The sequence below is a fragment of the Pristis pectinata genome, chromosome 8 (genome assembly GCF_009764475.1).
Source record: "Pristis pectinata isolate sPriPec2 chromosome 8, sPriPec2.1.pri, whole genome shotgun sequence".
NCBI classification, from domain to species: Eukaryota; Metazoa; Chordata; class Chondrichthyes; order Rhinopristiformes; family Pristidae; genus Pristis; species Pristis pectinata.
Window position 1 is genome coordinate 54,943,905 of NC_067412.1, and position 18,110 is coordinate 54,962,014.

Here is an 18,110-nt window from a genome sequence, read left to right on the forward strand (position 1 = left end):
ATCTGTGGCTCAATGTGCTGAAGCTTTAAAGGTTCCCCCAGCCCACAATGTGTGTGATTATCAGATCTGTAAATCCTACACACACTTATGAAAATAGTACAAGAAAGACAAGCCACCACCCTGTCCCTGTAGGGATGCCTGACACATCACATGTATGAGCACTCATTTGAGCTCCAGGAAGAGAGGCAAAAAAATGATGAAGACCCATCAGTACCATAAAAGGAACTCCATAACCCCTAAAGCAGTTGAAATCTAATCCAAGAGCCAAAGTTGACTCCGCTTTTACAAGTGAAACTGGTCCTGCTTGAGGTCTATGGAGTCAGCACCCAAGGCTGGCAACTTCTGACAACCATCAAATTTCCTCTGGGGAAAGCCAGTGTCAGAATCTGACCTAGCACTTTTCCTGAACCCTGGGGAAAGGCAGTGCCAGGATCTGACCTGGTGCTTTTTCTGAATCCTTTTAAATTCCTTTCCAATCTTTACTCAAATTCCCATTAGGATTATATTATAGCATCTGTGTCAATATGCAAACCATTCCCTGTTCCATTAAGGCCCAGTTTTAATATTGAACACAACTTTGCAATGCACTTTTTGTTGTCTCAGTTGGCTCTGCTCACACTTATTACTGACCTATAAAGATTGTGTTTGTAAGGACAGAGGCCTCATTTGGCAGCTGCCTTTGGGTGAGGAAGGTACATGATGAAGGAGCCATAAGTGACCAGCTGACAAGGTTTCTCCTCCCTCTCTCGCAGCGGATGGTCGCCATGGCATTGTGCGAGTGGACAAGCAGCCCTTGGCTTCCAGGCTGGTTGATATGCCCTGTGTCATCGAGTCACTGAAGACCATCGATAAAAAGACTTTCTATAAGACCGCAGATATTTGTCAGGTGTGCTGATCCTCCTTTAATGCATTCTGAATTTGACAAAAGGTTGAGACTGTGTTGGCCCCAAGGCTTTAAGATAAGACTGTGTCCGGCTCTAAGCCAGTGAGCCGGCCATCTTATCCATTTACAACTTGAATGAGGGGACGTGGATACGTGATAATGGGCCAGTCATTTAAAACGGAGGTGCATAGAAGTTTTTTCTCTTCAAGGGTAGTGAATCTCTGGAATTCTCTGCCCCCAAAGGTGGTGGAAGCCAGATCATTAGATATATTTAGGGTGGCAATAGATAAATATTTGAAAAATCGAGGAATTTGGGATTATGGGGAACTGGCACAGAGGAGGAGATGAGGCTGGCATAGATCAGCCATGATCATATTTGATGGTGAGGCAGGTTTGAGGGGCTGAGTAGCCATCTCCTGCTCCTGCTCCTAGTGTTCTTATTCTGAATATGGATTTCAAATGGTCATAAATAACTAGTCCCAGTAACTGAAGGGCAAAGCATTCCCCATTGGAGGGGTGGGCATGGATGGCAGGCAGTGTGTAGTGTGCATGGTTCTTGTGTATATTCCATTGTGTTGATACTGAAGAATATCCTTGGGAGGTGGGCTGATGGATGTGAATTGAGAGGTTTGAGATGAGAGGATGGCAGGCTGGATTTTGGAACGATACCCTCAGCTGCATTTTCTGCTCTGCCTCCACCACTCCAGATGCTGGTGTGTACCACGGATGGGGAGTTGTACCCTCCACAGGAGGAGCCTGTGCCGGTTGATCCCAAGAACAAAAAGAAAGACAAAGACAAGGAGAAGAAATTCCTGTGGAATCACAGCAGTAAGTCTTCAAAGTATCACGGGCTGTGTAGTGGTGGCAACCTGGTGGTGAGCCTTGGCATTCCTGGCCCAGGGAACAGATTCACCCAGGTGGTCAAGCTCCTGACTGTTACTTACTGACTGCCACAAGGATTGTATCAATATGGATATGCCTCATATCGTCTGATTGTCTGTATTTGGCCAAGAAGGTGGACCAATTGAAGGGAAATAGAATTATGGACTGTTAGGAACGAGAGAGAGATGTTGTGAAGAAAATCTGGCTTAATGAAATCGAGGTGTCCCCAGTGAAAGAGGTGCAGGGTTTATCGTCTCTGTGGCAGGTCTGATGTTAGAGTCTGTAATGTGTTACAGGTTGGGAACAGATTACACTCTCCAGCTTCTCCTGTCAAAGGGTGAAGAATTGGATAAAACAGGCCAGTGAAACAAAGCTGCAGATGGCAGCGATTAACTGGACTAATAATTGCAGTCACTGTTGCAATTTTCCTTGAGTATCTGCAATTTTCTGCAATTGAATTGCAGAAAGGTCCCAGGATTAGAATGCAATATTTTTTCTTGTATTGAGCTTTATCTGAAGATAATAGTTCTTAGGATGTAGAAGGAAGCCATTCAGCCCATTGAGTCTGTGCCAGCTCTCAGAGCAATCGCATCATGGAGTCATACAGAAATAGGTGCTTCAGCCCATGGAATCTGTGCTGACCATCAACCTCCCGCTTACGCTGATTTGACGGTAATCCTATTTTTTATTCTCCCCACATTCTCATCAATTCCCCCCAGATTCTCCCACTCACCTACACACCAGGGGCAATTTACAGCAGCCAATTAACCTACCTACCGACCCACACACCTTTGGGATGTGGAAGGAAATCGGAGCACCCAGGGGAAGCCCATGCAGTTATGGGGAGAACATGCAAATATTCTGTACTGAATAATGCTGGGATGAGCTTCCGGATTGAATCTTTACTGGAGCAGAGAATCAGAGAGGTTAGTAGGTTTAACTATTCAAATAACAAATGGCCTTTAAGGAGAAGAGGATTTGGGTGCCAGCTAAATACATCCCCATGAGGCGTGAAAGACAGGGTGACTGAAAATCAACAGAGAGAGTGCGAGATAGAACAGAATGAGGAGCTGTGTGGTAGATGCCAGGGTGATAATTCAAGTGAGAGTGAAGGTGTATTTTGAAGGATCAGATAAAGTGATAAAGCAAATAAGATGAGAAAGTATGAATGGACATAAACAAGAATCCAGGAACCTTGTGTAGGAATATAAGGAATAGTGGTGGGACAAATTAGGGGCCAAAAGAATGTATGGAAATGGGGGACGTGGCTGTGGAGCAGGGCGAGTACTTTGTCAAATTCATCAAAGGTAGATGCATTTGGACAGGTACTTGGATAGGAAAGAAGTAGAGGGATACAGGCCTAATGGGGGCAAATGGGATTAACCCAAAGAAGTGCAGGTTGGTGAGTTAATTGCCCACAGTAAATTTCTTCCATTGTGTAGGTGAGTGGTAGAATCTGGGGGGAATTGTTGAGAATAAAATGGGATTAGTGTAAATGGGCGAGTGACAGTTCGCACAGACTCGGTGGGCTGTTTCTTACTGTGTGTCTCTGTGATTTTATGTCTCTTTACCAAGGATGAGGATTCTGCTAAAGTCATAGTAAAGGGTTAGACAGCTGAGGTGTTGGGTGGGCTAGAACTAAAATAAGTACTAAAAAGCAGATAAGTTGCTAGGTCTGGATGGGTGATCTCACAGGTTGCTTAAGGAAGGGTAGAAATTGTGGAAGGTCTGGCCACAATCTTCCAAGCATCCTGGGATGTTCCAGAAGAGAGGAAATTTGCAAATCTAATCTTGTTCACAAATGGATCCAAGGATAATCCCAGTAACTCCAGGATAGCCAGCTGAACCTTGGTGTTGAGAAAGCTCCCAAGTTAGTAGAGAAGAGAGCACAGAGGACGTTTGTGAGGATGTTACCAGGGTTGAAAAATGGTTTCTGTAGGGAATGTTTGGATAAATTAAGGTTGTTTTCTTTGTAACAGAGGAAGGTGAGGGGTACAGAACTGAGGAACCTAGGCAGAGTAAATAGGAAAAACCTGTTTCCCTCAGCTGAGGGGTCAAAAACCAAGGACAGAGATTTAAAGTAATTGGTAGAAGGATTAGAGGAGCAATAAGGGAAGATGTTTTTCATGATGGTGAGGTCTGGAACTCACTGCCTGAATGGGCGACGGAGGCAAAAACCCTCATCACATTTAAACAGTACCAAAGAGCTGTAACCTGCAGGACTATGGACCCAGAGAACATAGAACAGTACAGCACAGGAACAGGCCATTCAGTCCACAATGTTGTGCCAAGCTCAGTGCTGGAAGATGGGGTGAGGTAGGTCAACTCTTTATCAACCAGAACAGACTTGATGGGCTGTCATAATTATCAATGGTCATTTGGGCAAACTATGCACTAAGACAAAGGGATACAGCGTAGATTTGTTAAAGACAAATCATGCTTAACCAACTTGAGTTTCTGATCAAGTAGTGAAAGGAATTGGCGATGCCACTATAATATTGTGTGAATATAGATTCTCAAAAGGTTCACCAGCAAAGTTGAAGCCTGTGGAATAAAAAGGCTGATGACAGGATGGGTAGGGAATTGGCTGAGGGGCAGGAAGTAGAAAATGATGGAGAGTGTTTGTTTCTGCAGATGGAGAAGGGGACGTTCTTTGGGTGATGGTTGACCACTGCCGTTCTAGATATATTAATGACTTGGGCTTGAAGGTACTGGGTGATTTTAAAGTTTGCAGATGAATCAATATGTGGTAAATACTGCAGAGGAAAATGATAGACTTTAAAGGGGCAAAGATGGGTTGGTGAAAGGGTCAGGTGAAAATTAACACCTCATGAAAAGGCTCTAAGGAGGGGGCACAAAACTGTGAATGCACATCTTTGAAGGTTTTGCAGTCTCGTGTGTCTTCTTTGAAGTTCTGGAACAGGTTGTGAAAGTCGTTGCAAAAGCACAGGGAGATCTGCACCAAGGACAGGGTGCAGAAACCTGGAGGAAATGTTTCTATAAGCTGAAGTGAGATTTGGTCAGAAATGGTGAGAGCTGTGTCCGGTTCTGGTCACCACACTTCAGGACAGATGTGAAGGTGTAAGAGAAGGAAGAGATGCACTTGCTGGAATACCAGCAGGGGTTGAGGCACAAGTCTGTGAAAAGTTGGGATTTGTTCTCCTGAGGAGAGAAGGGAGAAGTGTTCAAACTTGGGCAGGACCTTATATGATTAAAAATGAGAAAACATTTCTAATGGTGCAAGGGTCAGGAACCAAAGGCAGTTGGTTAAGTTGATGAGCAAAAGAACCAAAGATAGCTGTAGAAAGCAGCTATGATTTGGAAACCACAGGAAAGGGTGGTGGAGGCTGTTTTCATTGTGGCTTTCAGAGTCGAAATGGATCGGTATTGTTTAAAGAGAAATAAACTGCAGGGTTTGGATTTTAAAAAATGGCACTGTGTCTCATTGGATTGCTCTTATAAAAAGCCTGTAAATGACCTTCAGTGCTATAATAATTCTGCAATTCTGTTACGTAATGGTGCAGAATGAAGTTATTGAGTCCATCATTTCTCTGTTGGTTCTTGGCTGGCGTAAACCCAGACTAATTCCTCACACTCTCCTGTAGTTCTGTACCAATCCCAAAATAGTTTCACAGCCCTGTATTGCCTTGTATCCCTCCCAAACTAAACACACTGCTGCACTCTCACCATAGACTAGAATCAGCCCAAAAGTAATTGCAGACTGCAGACCTGCACCAATCACAGTCATGATGAAGGGCCCCAGACCTGTAACCTTCACTGTTTCTCTTTCCAAAGATGCTGCTGGCCCTGCTGAGTTTTTCCAGTATTTTCTGTTCTTATTGTGCAAATCACAAATTGATTCTGCTTCCCCACACATAGCCTTCTGTCAGTACATCATTGCACTGCTCCTTAACCCATAGACACGCATTAACTAATTAACTAACGCATCCAAAAACTAATCCCACTACCAGTCTTCCTGAACTGTGTATCTTTTCCAGTAATTTCAGCCTGCGATCTCTCTCTTTGCCAGCTTGATTCAGTTCAGCAATTAATTGCTGTTGTTCAGCACTCTCCTGTATGAGAGTGGTTTGTCTGTCTTCAATATCTTTTAATAGCGTTTCCAAAGTGGCAAATCTCTGGTCAAGCTTTTTATCCAGTTTAGAGATAGCTTCCAAAGTGAGTTGAGGGTCTCCGTTACCCTTGCTATCAGCTCCAGCCTTAGCTCTGGTATTTCCGACATTTAAAAGTCAAAATCAATCTTGTAAAAGTATTATAAAAGTCTTATTAAAATGTGGTGCATGAGGAATTAAAAGGTGAGTGGAGCAGAGCCAAGCTACGACCTACTCCATGTAGCGCCACCAAAAGACCCCGAACTGTGTATCAATCCCAAACTAGTGACAGGGTACAGTGGTGCAGCGGGTAGAGCCACTGCCTCACAGCACTAGATATCCGGGTTCAATTCTGACCTCAGGTGCTGTATGTGTGTGGAGTTTGCACATTCTTCCTGTGACTACATGGGTTTTCTCTGGGTGCTCTGGTTTCCTCCTACATCCCAAAGATATGTGGATTGGTTGGTAAATTGACTGCTGTAAATAGCATCCAGTGTGTAGATGAGTGGTAGAATCTGGGGGGAATTAATGGGAATGTGGAGAAAATAAAATAGGATTAATGTAGGATTAGTGTAAATGGCTGGTTGATGGTCGGTGTGGACTCAATGGGCTGAAGGGCCTGTTTTTGTCTTGTATCTCTCTTTGACTCTTTTTCAAATCTGCTCCCATATTCTATTATTAATCCCATATTAATCTCAATGTAGCCACGTAACCATATTTCAGCATCAATCTGATCTTGCTGCTCTATTCTCTATCTATAGTGGTGGACCAATTGGAAAGTGACCCCACTGGGCCAATCTCGTCACCCTCAACAACTTCTCTTTCGACTCCTCCCACTTTCTCCAAACCAAAGGTTTAGCCATGGGCACTTGCATGGGCCCCAGCTATGCCTGTTTTCCGTCGGCTATATGGAACAGTCCATGTTCCAAGCCTACACCGGTAACGCTCCCCAACTCTTTCTCCGCTACATTGACGACTGCATTGGGGCTGCTTCATCAACTTTGCCTCCAACTTCCACCCTGCCCTCAAATTGACTTGGTCCATCTCCGGAGACAGATTATCCACCGATATCTTTTACAAACCACACCCCCCCGCCCCCCCGACTCCCGCAGTTACCTTGACTACACCTCTTCCCACCCTGTCACTTGTAAGGATGCTATTCCCTTGTCTCAGTTCCTCTGCCTCTGCTGCATCTCTTCCCATGATGAAGCTTTCCACTCCAGGACATCAGAGATATCCCTTTTTTTTCAGTAAGTGGGGTTTCCCTTCCACCGCCAACAATGCAGCCCTCACCCGCATCTCCTCCATTTCCCGGACATCTGCCCTCACCCTATTTCCACCCCCCCCCCCCCCAACTGATATAACAGGAAGAGGGTTTCCCTTGTCCTTACCTATCACCCTACGAGCCTCCGCATCCAACACATCATTCTCCGCAACTTCCACCACCTCCAACGGAATCCCACCACCAGACACATCTTCCCGTCCTCTCTTCCCCCTCCACTTTCCGCAGGGGTTGCTCTCTCCGCGACTCGTCCCTCCCCACCGATGACCCTCCCAGCACTTATCCCTGCAACTGTGCAAAGTGGTACACCTGCCCCTACACCTCCTCCCTCACCACCATTCAGGGCCCTAGACAGTCCTTCCAGGTGAGGCAGTGCTTCACCTGTGAATCCAAGGGTGTCATTTATTGCATCTGGTGCTCCCAGTGCACCCTCCTCTATGTCAGTGAGACCCGATGAAGATTGGGTGACCGCTTCATCAAGCACCTTCGCTCCGTCTACTGCAACAGCCAGAATATCCCGGCGGCCAGCCACTTTAATTCCACTTCCCACTCCCATACTGATATGTCTATCCATGGCCTCCTCTACTGCCATGTTGAGGCCAGATGCAGGTTGGAGGAACAATGCCTCATATTTCGCCTTGGTAGTCTCCAACCTGACGGCATTAACAACAATTTCTCTAACTTCCAGTAACCTCTCCCCTCTGTTCCAATCCCACCCCTTTTTCTACCCCTTCCCTCGCCTTTTGTTTTCCCTCATTCCTGTGGCCCCCTCACCCCTTCTCTTTCCCCTTCCCCTCCCTCATGATCTGCCCACTACCTCCCTACTATTTCCTACTTCCTTCCCTTTATTGCAGGGTCTACTGTCCACTCCTACCAGATTCCTTCCTCTTCAGCCCTTTGCCTCTTCCACCCATCACCTCTCAGCTTCTTACATCTCTCCCCTCCCCCACCCACCTACCTTCCCCCTCTCACCTGCCAGCTTGTGCTCCTCCCCCTCCCTTTACCTTTTTATCGCGGCTTCTGCCCTCTTCCTTTCCGGTCCTGATGAAGGGTCTCGACTGAAACGTTGACTGTTTATTTCCCTCCATAGATGCTGCCTGACCTGTGGAGTTCCTCCAGAATTTTGTGTGTGTTCCTCCATTATCCATAGTCTGGTTTCAATTCTAAACTATTCCCATTTTCCAGACACTCCATACTCCTGTAAAATTCCAGAACTAATCCCACTACTCACTTCCAATAGGTTTACAATGATCCTGAAAAAAAAATCCCAAGGAACCATTCCAGACCTGTTGAATCCAAATCTAATTGCTGTGACTCAGTCCCTACTCATTGAGCTGAAGCAACTCTTTTACTGACAAGTGTAAGTAAAATGTGCAATGGTTGCAGCAATTTGAAATTCAGGGTAACATTTCTCTATTATTTTGTTGGATTTTAAATTTGAATAGTTAGAATTAGGAGGTCAAAATCCAACACTGTTTTCCAAACTCATGCTTTTATCCTTCGATTTCAGTCACTTGCCCCCTAAAGAATGTCCGGAAGAGGAGATTCAGGAAAACTGCAAAGAAGAAGGTGAGAGTCTGAGGTGGAACTGTCTTTAAAACCTGTTGAGCTGTGAGCTGTACGTTTAATGTGTGCTAAAACCTGCCCTGAAAGCTCAGTGTTGCTTGATCGCTTCTGAGGGGATCTGATTGAAACATACAGGATTATTAAGGGATTGGACAAGATAGAGAGAGGAATAGGAAGATTAGGCAGATTAATACGTGGTTGAGGGGATGGTGCGAGAGGGAGGGCTTCAGATTTATGGATAATTGGGATTTGTTCCAGGGAAGATGGGATCTGTTCCAACGGGACGGTTTACACCTGAACTGGAGGGGTACTGACATTCTTGCAGGAAGGTTTGCTAATGCTGCTCGGGAGGGTTTAAACTAAATTTGCAGGGGGAGGGGGTCCAGAATGAGAGAGAGGATAGCGAGATAGAGGGTAGAGGACAGATAGGAACTACACAATTTCAGAACATTAATACGAATGGAGAGAGGAGAAATGGGTTAAAAATCCTATATTTGAATGCACGGAGTGTCAGGAATAAGGTAGGCGAGCTTGAAGCTCAGATACGAATGGGTAAGTATGATGTTGTTGGGATAACGGAGACATGGCTGCAGGGAGATCAGACCTGGGAAATGAATTTTCAAGGGTATTCATGCTATCGTAAGGACAGGAAGGTGGGCAGAGGGGGTGGGGTGGCCCTGTTGGTGAGGAATGAGATTCAGTCCCTTGCAAGGGGGGACATTGAATCAGGAGAAATAGAGTCAGTGTGCATAGAACTGAGGAACTGTAAGGGCAAAAAGACCCTAATGGGTGTTATCTACAGGCCTCTGAATGGTGGCATGGATATTGGGTGCAAGCTGAATAGTGAGTTAATGTTGGCATGTGGCAAGGGTAATGTCACAGTAGTTATGGGGGATTTCAATATGCAAGTGGACTGGGAGAATGAGGCTGGTACTGGACCCCAGGAAAGGGAGTTTATAGAGTGCCTCCGGGATGCATTCTTGGAGCAGCTGGTATGAGAGCCGACCAGGGAGAGGGCTATTCTGGATTTAGTGCTGTGTAATGAGCAGGATTTGATAAGAGAACTCGAAGTAAAGGAACCATTGGGAGGTAGTGACCATAACATGATAAGTTTTTATCTGCAATTGGAGAGGGAGAAGGGCAAATCAGAAGGGTCAATTTTGCAGTTGAACAAAGGAGACTATGGAGCCATGAGGGAGGAGCTGGCTAAAGTTGACTGGGCGGGCATCCTAGCCGAATTGTCAGTGGAACAGCAATGGCAGGTATTCTTGGGAATAATGCACAAGGTGCAGGATCAGTTTATTCCCCAGAGAAGGAAAGACTCAAAGAGAGGAAAGGGGCCACCGTGGCTGACAAAGGAAGTCAGAGATAGCATTGTGTTAAAAAGGAAGAAGTATGGCAGAGCCAAGCTGAGTGGGAAGATAGAGGATTGGGAAATTTTTAAGGTGCAGCAGAATTTAACTAAAAAGGTAATTCAGGAAGAAAAAATGAGGTACGAAGGCAAGCTAGCCAGGAATATTAAGGAGGATAGCAAAAGCTTTTTTAGGTATGTGAAGGGAAAGAAGTTAGTTAGGAACAATGTTGGGCCCTTGAAGACCAAATCGGGTGAAATTATTACAGGAAACAGGGAGATGGCAGTCGAATTTAATAAGTACTTTGGATCTGTCTTCACGGGGGAAGACGTAAGAAATCTCCCAGAGGTAAGGATGGACAAAAGGCAGAGGGTGACAGAGGAACTGAAGTGGATTGACATTAGGAAAGAAATGGTGATGGGTAGACTAATGGGGCTGAAGACTGACAAATCCCCAGGTCCAGATGGTCTGCATCCCAGGGTACAAAAGGAGGTGGCTCTAGAAATTGTGGATGCATTGGTGATCATTTTCCGATGTTCCTTAGATTCGGGGTCAGTTCCTGAGGATTGGAGAATAGCTAATGTTATCCCACTTTTTAAGAAAGGAGAGAGGGAGAAAACGGGGAACTATCGTCCAGTTAGCCTAACATCTGTGGTGGGGAAGATAGGATTGGGTCGAGTCAACATGGATTTACCAAGGGCAAATCATGCTTGACTAATCTACTGGAGTTTTTTGAGGATGTAACCAGGAAAATAGACGAGGGAGATTCAGTGGATGTTGTACACCTCGACTTTCAGAAGGCATTTGATAAAGTGCCGCACAGGAGATTGGTGGGTAAAATTAGGGCTCATGGAATTGGGGGGCGGGTATTAACATGGATAGAAAACTGGTTGGCGGATAGGAAACAAAGGGTAGGGGTGAATGGATGTTTCTCAGAATGGCAGGCCGTGACTAGTGGGGTGCTACAGGGCTCGGTGCTGGGACCGCAGCTGTTTACGATCTATGTTGATGATTTAGATGAAGGCATTGTGAATAACATTAGCAAGTTTGCTGATGATACAAAGTTGGGTGGCAGTGCGACATGTGTAGAGGAAGTTAGGAGAATTCAAGGTGATTTGGATAGGTTGGGTAAGTGGGCAGATACTTGGCAGATGAAGTTTAATGTGGATAAGTGTGAGGTTATCCACTTTGGGAGCAGGAACAGGAAGGCGGATTATTACCTGAATGGTGTGGAGTTAGGTAAGGGGGAAATACAAAGGGATCTAGGAGTCCTTGTTCATCAGTCACTGAAAGTGAATGAGCAAGTGCAGCAGGCAGTGATGAAGGCTAATGGAATGTTGGCCTGTATTACAAGGGGAATTGAGTACAAAAGCAAAGAGATTCTTTTGCATTTGTACAGGGCCCTGGTGAGACCACTCCTGGAGTATTGTGTACAGTTTTGGTCTCCAGGGTTAAGGAAGGATATCCTGGCTATAGAGGGCGTGTAGCATAGGTTTACGAGGTTAATTCTGGGGATGTCGGGACTGTGTTATGCTGAGAGGTTGGAGAGACTGGGATTGTACATGCTGGAATTGAGAAGATTGAGAAGGGATCTGATTGAAACATACAGGATTATTAAGGGATTGGACAAGATAGAGACAGGAAATATGTTCCAGATGTTGGGGAAGTCCAGGACCGGGGGGCATGATTTAAGAATAAGGGCTAGGCCATTTAGGACAGAGGTGAGGAAAAACTTCTTCTCCCGGAGGGTTGTGAATTTGTGGAATGCACTGCCTCAGAGGGCAGTGGAGGCCAATTCTCTGGGCACTTTCAAGAAGGAGCTAGATAGGTTTCTTATAGATAGGGGAATCAAGGGATGTGGGGACAAGGTAGGAACAGGATATTGATTGTTGAGGATCAGCCATGATCTCAAAATGGCGGTGCAGACTCGAAGGGCCGAATGGTCTACTTCTGCTCCTATTGTCTATTGTCTATTGTCTATTCCCAGATGCAACAGGAACCGGAAGGTGTGGGAGAAAGTTTGCCTTGGGAGGGTTGGATGGCACTGTGTATACTTTGCTGCTAATGCCTGCTGTAACTGCTCTATGGTCCTGTGAAATTCCTCTTCCTGGGCTGATCTCATCTTGGTCTTGACTCCTGTCTGACTTGGAGAACCCAAGATTCCCATGTGATCCAAAAATCAACCACCCTTGAATATGCTTCAAGATTGAGCATGTCTGGGGTAGAGAACGCCAAAGGTTCACAACTCTTTGAAAAAAGAAATTCCTGCTCACCTCAGCCTTGCTCTACTAGCATTCATCTTCCCGCGTTCATCATTTGCCACCTTGGTGTTCTGTTTGGCTCCAAGATGAGCTTCCAACCTCCAGTTTATTCCATCACTAAGATAACCTGTTTCCATTTCCTTAACAGCAAAATATTGCTGCTAATAACTCGCACTTCATTTCTCTGTCACTCTTATGTTAACTGCCCCAAGTCTAAAAATTCCCAGTCTTATTTTGAAAGTGATGTGGTTTAAATCCTCCCTGCAAACTCTGCAAGGCATCAGCATTCCCCCAATCCAGGCATTGAAAGCATCATTGAATTTACTGCTGGCTTGCCTTCAGTGGGAAAGCCCTTGTACTCTGAGATACTTACCCAAAACCTCTCCAAACCTCTGTCGTCCTTTAAATTGCTTTGTAAGTCCTCTCTCTCTTTGACCAAGCCTTTGGTCATCTGTACTGATATATCCTTCTATAGCTTGCTGGCAAATTTTAAGTGTGGCGTCTTGTAAAGTGGCTTGAGATGTTAAGTATGTTGGAGGAATAATCTAAATCCAAGTTGCTTTATCTTGCCAGTTATCTCGACCCGAAACGTTGACTGTTTATTTCCCTGCATCAATGCTGCCTGACTACTGAGTTCCTCAAGCATTTTGTGTGTGTGTGTGTTATCTTGCCAGTGTCGTATCTGCTAGTGGTTGATGGGGCAATGCAGAGGGAGCTGTATTCTGTGGTGTGGCCTGTGAGTGAGTGACATTTAGAGGGTCTACCTGTGCTTTACTGCCTGGTTGGGGGAAGCTTTTTCCTGTGTATGCAACCTTTGGAATTCTGCCTTGGGCGGCACGCTCAGCATGAGTTCCATATTGAATGCTGGGCCAAAACTGAAGTCAAGTTCCCAGCAGTCATAACTTAAACGTGAGATCTCTCTGTTTCTGTTCTCAGTACATCGAATCTCCAGATGTGGAGAAGGAAGTGAAACGACTGCTGAGCACAGATGCTGAGGCTGTCAGTGTCCGTATCCTTCCTAGTCGAATGGGGAGTGGGCTCTGGTTATGTGGTGCAGCTTGGGGAAGAAGCCCGTGCTTGCCAAGAAAGAAAGACCACCTTTCACAACTCCAGGACTGCTGAAGTGTAGGCAGTGCAGTAGTATGGAAAATGGGGCAGTGGGATCACAAACAGCAAGCTGTCAGGGAAAGCAGGTTGTTTTGGAGATGTTTACTGAGGGAGAACTTTTATTGGAGCTTAAAGAACAAAAGATAAAGGAGCAATGGAGCTCATAAAGAAATCCCTTAAGTTCAGCGCCATTCAATAAAATCATGGCTATCTGAGGCTTGGCTTCAGGTGCCAGTTCCCCATTAACCCCCATCAAGTTTAGAGAGATATGGGCCTAACGCAGACCTGAGTGTTTCCCAAGACACCCAACACCACCTCCTCCTTTATATTAACATGCTCTAGAATATCAACATACCCCTCCCTAGTATCACCATCATCCATGTCCTTCTCCTTGGTGAATACTGACGCGAAGCACTCGTTGAGAACCTCGCCCACTTCCTCTGGCCGCATGCATAACTTCCCTCCTTTGTCTTTGAGTGGACCTTTTCCCTAGATACCCTCTTGCTCCTAATATATGTACAAAATGCACTTGGATTCTCTTTAATCCTGATCACCAAGGACATTTCATTCTCCCTTCTAGCTGTCCTAATTTCTTGTTTAACTTCTTTCTTGCTTCCTATATACTCCTTAAGAGCCATGTCCAATTTTAGCTCCCTAAACCTTGCATATGCTTCCTTTCTCTCTGACTAGATTTGCAACATCTTCCGTCATCCAAGGTTCCCGAGCCTTGCAGTCTTTTCTTTCATCCTCACAAGATCAAGAGGGGAAACATTCTCTGAGAATCGACTCCATCAGGGACCCTCAGGGTCAAATTCGTTTCAGTAAGGTCACTGCTGATGCTGAGCCCAGGGCTGGCTGTGTGTTGGCTGCTGTTTTATGTTTCTTGACTCAGCCTTTCGCAGGATGGGAGGTGATAGCAGAAGATGAAACAAAGGAAGTTGAGAACCAGGGCTCACTGCCAAACCTCGACAGCTCTTCACCAGGATCATCTGGGCACAAGCAGGGGCACACCTCGGCAGGTAGGGTATTGTGCGTGGACAGTGAAGGGTAACCTATAGAGGAGTTTGGTGCTGATTGCAGCGAGTTCCTCCGCTGAATCCTCCACACATATGTTTTCTCTTCCAGTTGAGAGAGACGAGTTGCGCGAGATCTTCAATGACATAAGCAGCAGCAGTGAGGAGGATGAAGACGAAGGGGACCGCCATGATGACGAGGACCTGAATATCATGGACTCCGAGGAAGACCTTGCCAGGCGACTGCAGCAGAAGCTCGATGAAGGGGATGGTCAAATGAAGCCAAAGGAGGAATCAAACCAAATGGGTAAAGGTAGTGGTCTGTGCTGCTGGCCAGACTACAGCAACTTGTAGGGACCTGCCCCCCCGCCCAACCCCCCTCATCTCCCCTCCCTTGTTCCTACAGCTAGTTGAGCCACTGCCTCACAGTTCAATCCTGGCCTTGGGTGCTGTCTGTCTGTGTGGAGTTTGCACGTTCTCCCTGCGACCCTGTGTGTTTTCCCCCAAGTGTTCCAGTTTCCTCCCACATCCCAAAGACGTGCTGGTCAGTGGGTTAATTGGGCACTGTAAATTGTCCCTGGTGAGTAGGTGGCTAGTAGAATCTGGGAGGAGTTGATTGGAGTGTGGGGAGAATGAAATGTGGTTAGTGTAAATGGGTGGTCGATGGTCGGTATTGGGTTTGGTGGGTCAAAGGGGCTATTTCCATGCTGTATCTCTCTATGACTATGGCTACACACTTGTGCTTTTCCACTGCCAGTGTGTGAGCTATTCAGTGGGTGTTATTTCCAGAATGAATGACAGAGCAGCCACTTCTCTCGTCCAGTTGCTGCATTGTCATATAGCCGGACTCTGGTCTCTGAAGGGTGGTGACCGAGAGTGCAGACCCCGTGAAACAACAGATAAAGTCCACGTGAGCACGTGCTGTGAAATAGCTCTTTCTGCAGGGTTCCTGGCTGAGAATAATTGGCCCATTTTTTTCTTTGGATAGTCCCGCAATTGTGTTTTCACTTTCGACTTTGTGCTGTTCCCTTGGTTTTCACCAGTCCTGGGCTTGTAGTGAGGGTGGGCTGCAATGCCAAATCTTTGAACTTTCACAAGCTGCCTGCTTTTCCAACAGTGGCTGAGTTCCCCAGGGGGTTGAGTGTGTTGTAGATAGTGTTAATGGTACTTTAATCTGACATTGTACATGGTGTGTTGTAGTTTATATCTGCATAGTTTTTGATGTAGTTATGAATATGTATAGTTCTTTTTGTTGTGATTATTGGAATAGTTGATGTAGTTATGCATATGTATGTTTTTTTAAAGTGCTTATAGTTGGTTAAATTTTTGTATTGTTTTTAAAACAAAAACAGTGGCTGAGTTCCGTTATGAAATTGAGAGCCTGCGGCAGAAGCTACAGCTGACCCAGGAGAAGCGGAAGCGACAGGAGGACCTGATCATGAAGGTGGAGAACCTGGCCTTGAAAGTGAGTGTTGGAGAGCTCGGCTCAGTCCCTCTCCTTGCCCAGCATTCGCTGGACCACTCGGCCCTCTCCTTCCCCTCCCAACAACACTCCAGTTCCCTCCCCGTGTCCACTGCTTCTCCATCTTCTGCACTAGTTGACCCCAGTCTCTTCAGCTGTCCTGCCCACCTGGAGCACCTTCCCTCGTCCTCTTCACTCAGTCTCTCTCCACAGCTCCACTCCCAACTTCACCTGCCTATCCATTCCATCTGCCTGCCGCCCTCCCCTGCTCGTCCACCCCTGCCTCCTCCTACCTTTCTTCGCTTCTGCCCATTCCAGCCTTCCTCCCTCTCTTTCCTTTCCCTTTCCCTCCTTCCATCTTTATTTCTTTCCCCTTTCCCTCCCTCCCTCCATCTCTCTTTCTTCCCTCTTTCCCTCCCTCCATCTCTCCCTTCCCTCTTTACCTCCATTTCCTAACCCTCCCTCCCTCCCTCCCATCTCTCTTTCCTGCCCCCCTCTCCCTCCTTCCTCTGCTTGCTTTGCCTGCAGTGAAACTTGAGTGTTCACAACTGCAGCCTGTGTGCCACTGGGGTGTTGTCCTCAGCCCATCTCTGCGGTGCTGTGGTTTGGTTGGACGTTGGTGTATGTTGACTGAGCGGTGACAGGTATGTCAGTCTGAGTTATTTCACAGTGTAAGATGGTGGACATTGCTGGGAACCACACCGCTCACTCCATTCAGTACATTGCTGGCTTTACAAAGGTAAGTCTGCCTTTCAACTGTCCAACCCCTTGGCACCGTGTGACCACCTGTTAATGTGTCTTCTCTGGGTTGCTTGCATGTTCAGAACCCCCCGTAATCATCACCCTTGTGTTTCTCTCCCAGAATCGTCTGCAGGCCGTGGTTGATGAGATCAAACAGCAGGAGGAGAAAGAAAAGCTTCAGGTGAGTCTCATCCTGTAGTCCCTCTCCATCCCTCCATCCCCCCTCCCTGTCCCCCCTCCCCCTGCCTCTCGCTCCCCCCTTCCTTTTCTCCACCTTCCTGTTCAAACAGAGTTATTCATTTTTGGAACTCCTCTGATAATCAAACAAAACCATTGGAGTTTTATTCCTGCATTGTTTTTTATATTTTGGTTTGGTTTTAGTTACACATTGCTTTTATATTTGTTATTTCCATTAGGGACAGTTGTAGTTGTGGGGAGCGGGTTTGTGGCTGTTGTTGGATGCTTGTTGAAGCATCTTGTTGAATGCTTTACCTATTACTGCTACTGTTGTCAGGGAGTTTTACTTGTCAATTGTTTGCCACCATTTGCCCTCTATATCCATTGAGACAGATTGGTAACACCTTGTCCCTTCCTTTTACAGCTGGCTTCTTTACAATCACAGCTCGAGACCATGCTGAATAAATGACCAACATCGTCTCTGTAGCTTTTGTAGGCTTCCAGCAGGCACAGTTCATTGCACACAGTGCCAATCATTCCATTGACCAGAATCGGCACTGTGGAAGGTGCAGGACATGTACATAGGGTAAAACTCCAATAAATGTGTTTTTAGTGAACAGTGAAGGGATGTTTTTGCTTCTTATTCTTTCTGCATTCTGGACATCAGCAGTGAAGTTAGCCCTCACTGAACTGCCTCCTCATCACTGCGGCTTGTGGTGAAGGTACCAGCTAAGAAATATCAAAACCTAGAGTCAGTGGGCGGGGGAGTTCTGGTGGTGTACATGACTCACTAGTGATGGTAGCTGAGGTTATGGGATGGGGAAGCTCGTGGAAGGCTCTGTTGCTAAGTATTTTGTGCAAGATTTTCTTCAGTCTGGGGGGGGGGGGGGCAGGGGGGCGGGTGGTATTCAGTGCAGAGAGAAATATGAGCCTAGGTTCTATGTCCTGACTGGTGCTGAACATCTTGAGTACAATGCAGAGGGTGTGAGAGGTCAGGAGGAGAGCCACACCATAGAACACTCACCTTTTGATTCAAATAAATGCAAAGTGTTGCATTTTGGTAAGACAAACCAGGGCAGGGCTTGCACAGTAAATGGTAGGGCCCTGGCAAGTGGTATAGAACAGAGAGACCTCGGGGTGCAGGTATATAGTTCCTTGAAAGTGGGGACACAGGTAGCCAGGGTGGTGAAGGTATTTGGCACACTTGCCTTCATCAGTCAGAATATTTAGTACAGGAGTTGGGACGTAGTGTTACAGCTGTACAAGATGTTGGTA

General features: G+C 46.2%; 1 protein-coding gene across 2 annotated transcripts in view; it reads left to right on the top strand.

The window, feature by feature from the left end:
- Positions 1 to 17,459, top strand: part of taf7 (TAF7 RNA polymerase II, TATA box binding protein (TBP)-associated factor) — a 26,530-nt gene extending 9,071 nt beyond the window's left edge. Inside the window, exons 4-12 of one of the 2 annotated variants that reach the window (XM_052022029.1) lie at positions 753 to 886; positions 1,591 to 1,711; positions 8,667 to 8,725; positions 13,272 to 13,344; positions 14,345 to 14,461; positions 14,568 to 14,768; positions 15,808 to 15,920; positions 16,780 to 16,839; positions 17,260 to 17,459. In XM_052022029.1, the coding sequence (XP_051877989.1) occupies positions 753 to 886; positions 1,591 to 1,711; positions 8,667 to 8,725; positions 13,272 to 13,344; positions 14,345 to 14,461; positions 14,568 to 14,768; positions 15,808 to 15,920; positions 16,780 to 16,839; positions 17,260 to 17,304 (923 nt within the window). In that variant the 3' untranslated portion in view covers positions 17,305 to 17,459. The remainder of the gene's footprint in view (positions 1 to 752; positions 887 to 1,590; positions 1,712 to 8,666; positions 8,726 to 13,271; positions 13,345 to 14,344; positions 14,462 to 14,567; positions 14,769 to 15,807; positions 15,921 to 16,779; positions 16,840 to 17,259) is intronic. The other variant, XM_052022030.1, reaches the window with a different exon arrangement.
- The last annotated feature ends 651 nt before the right edge of the window (positions 17,460 to 18,110 follow it).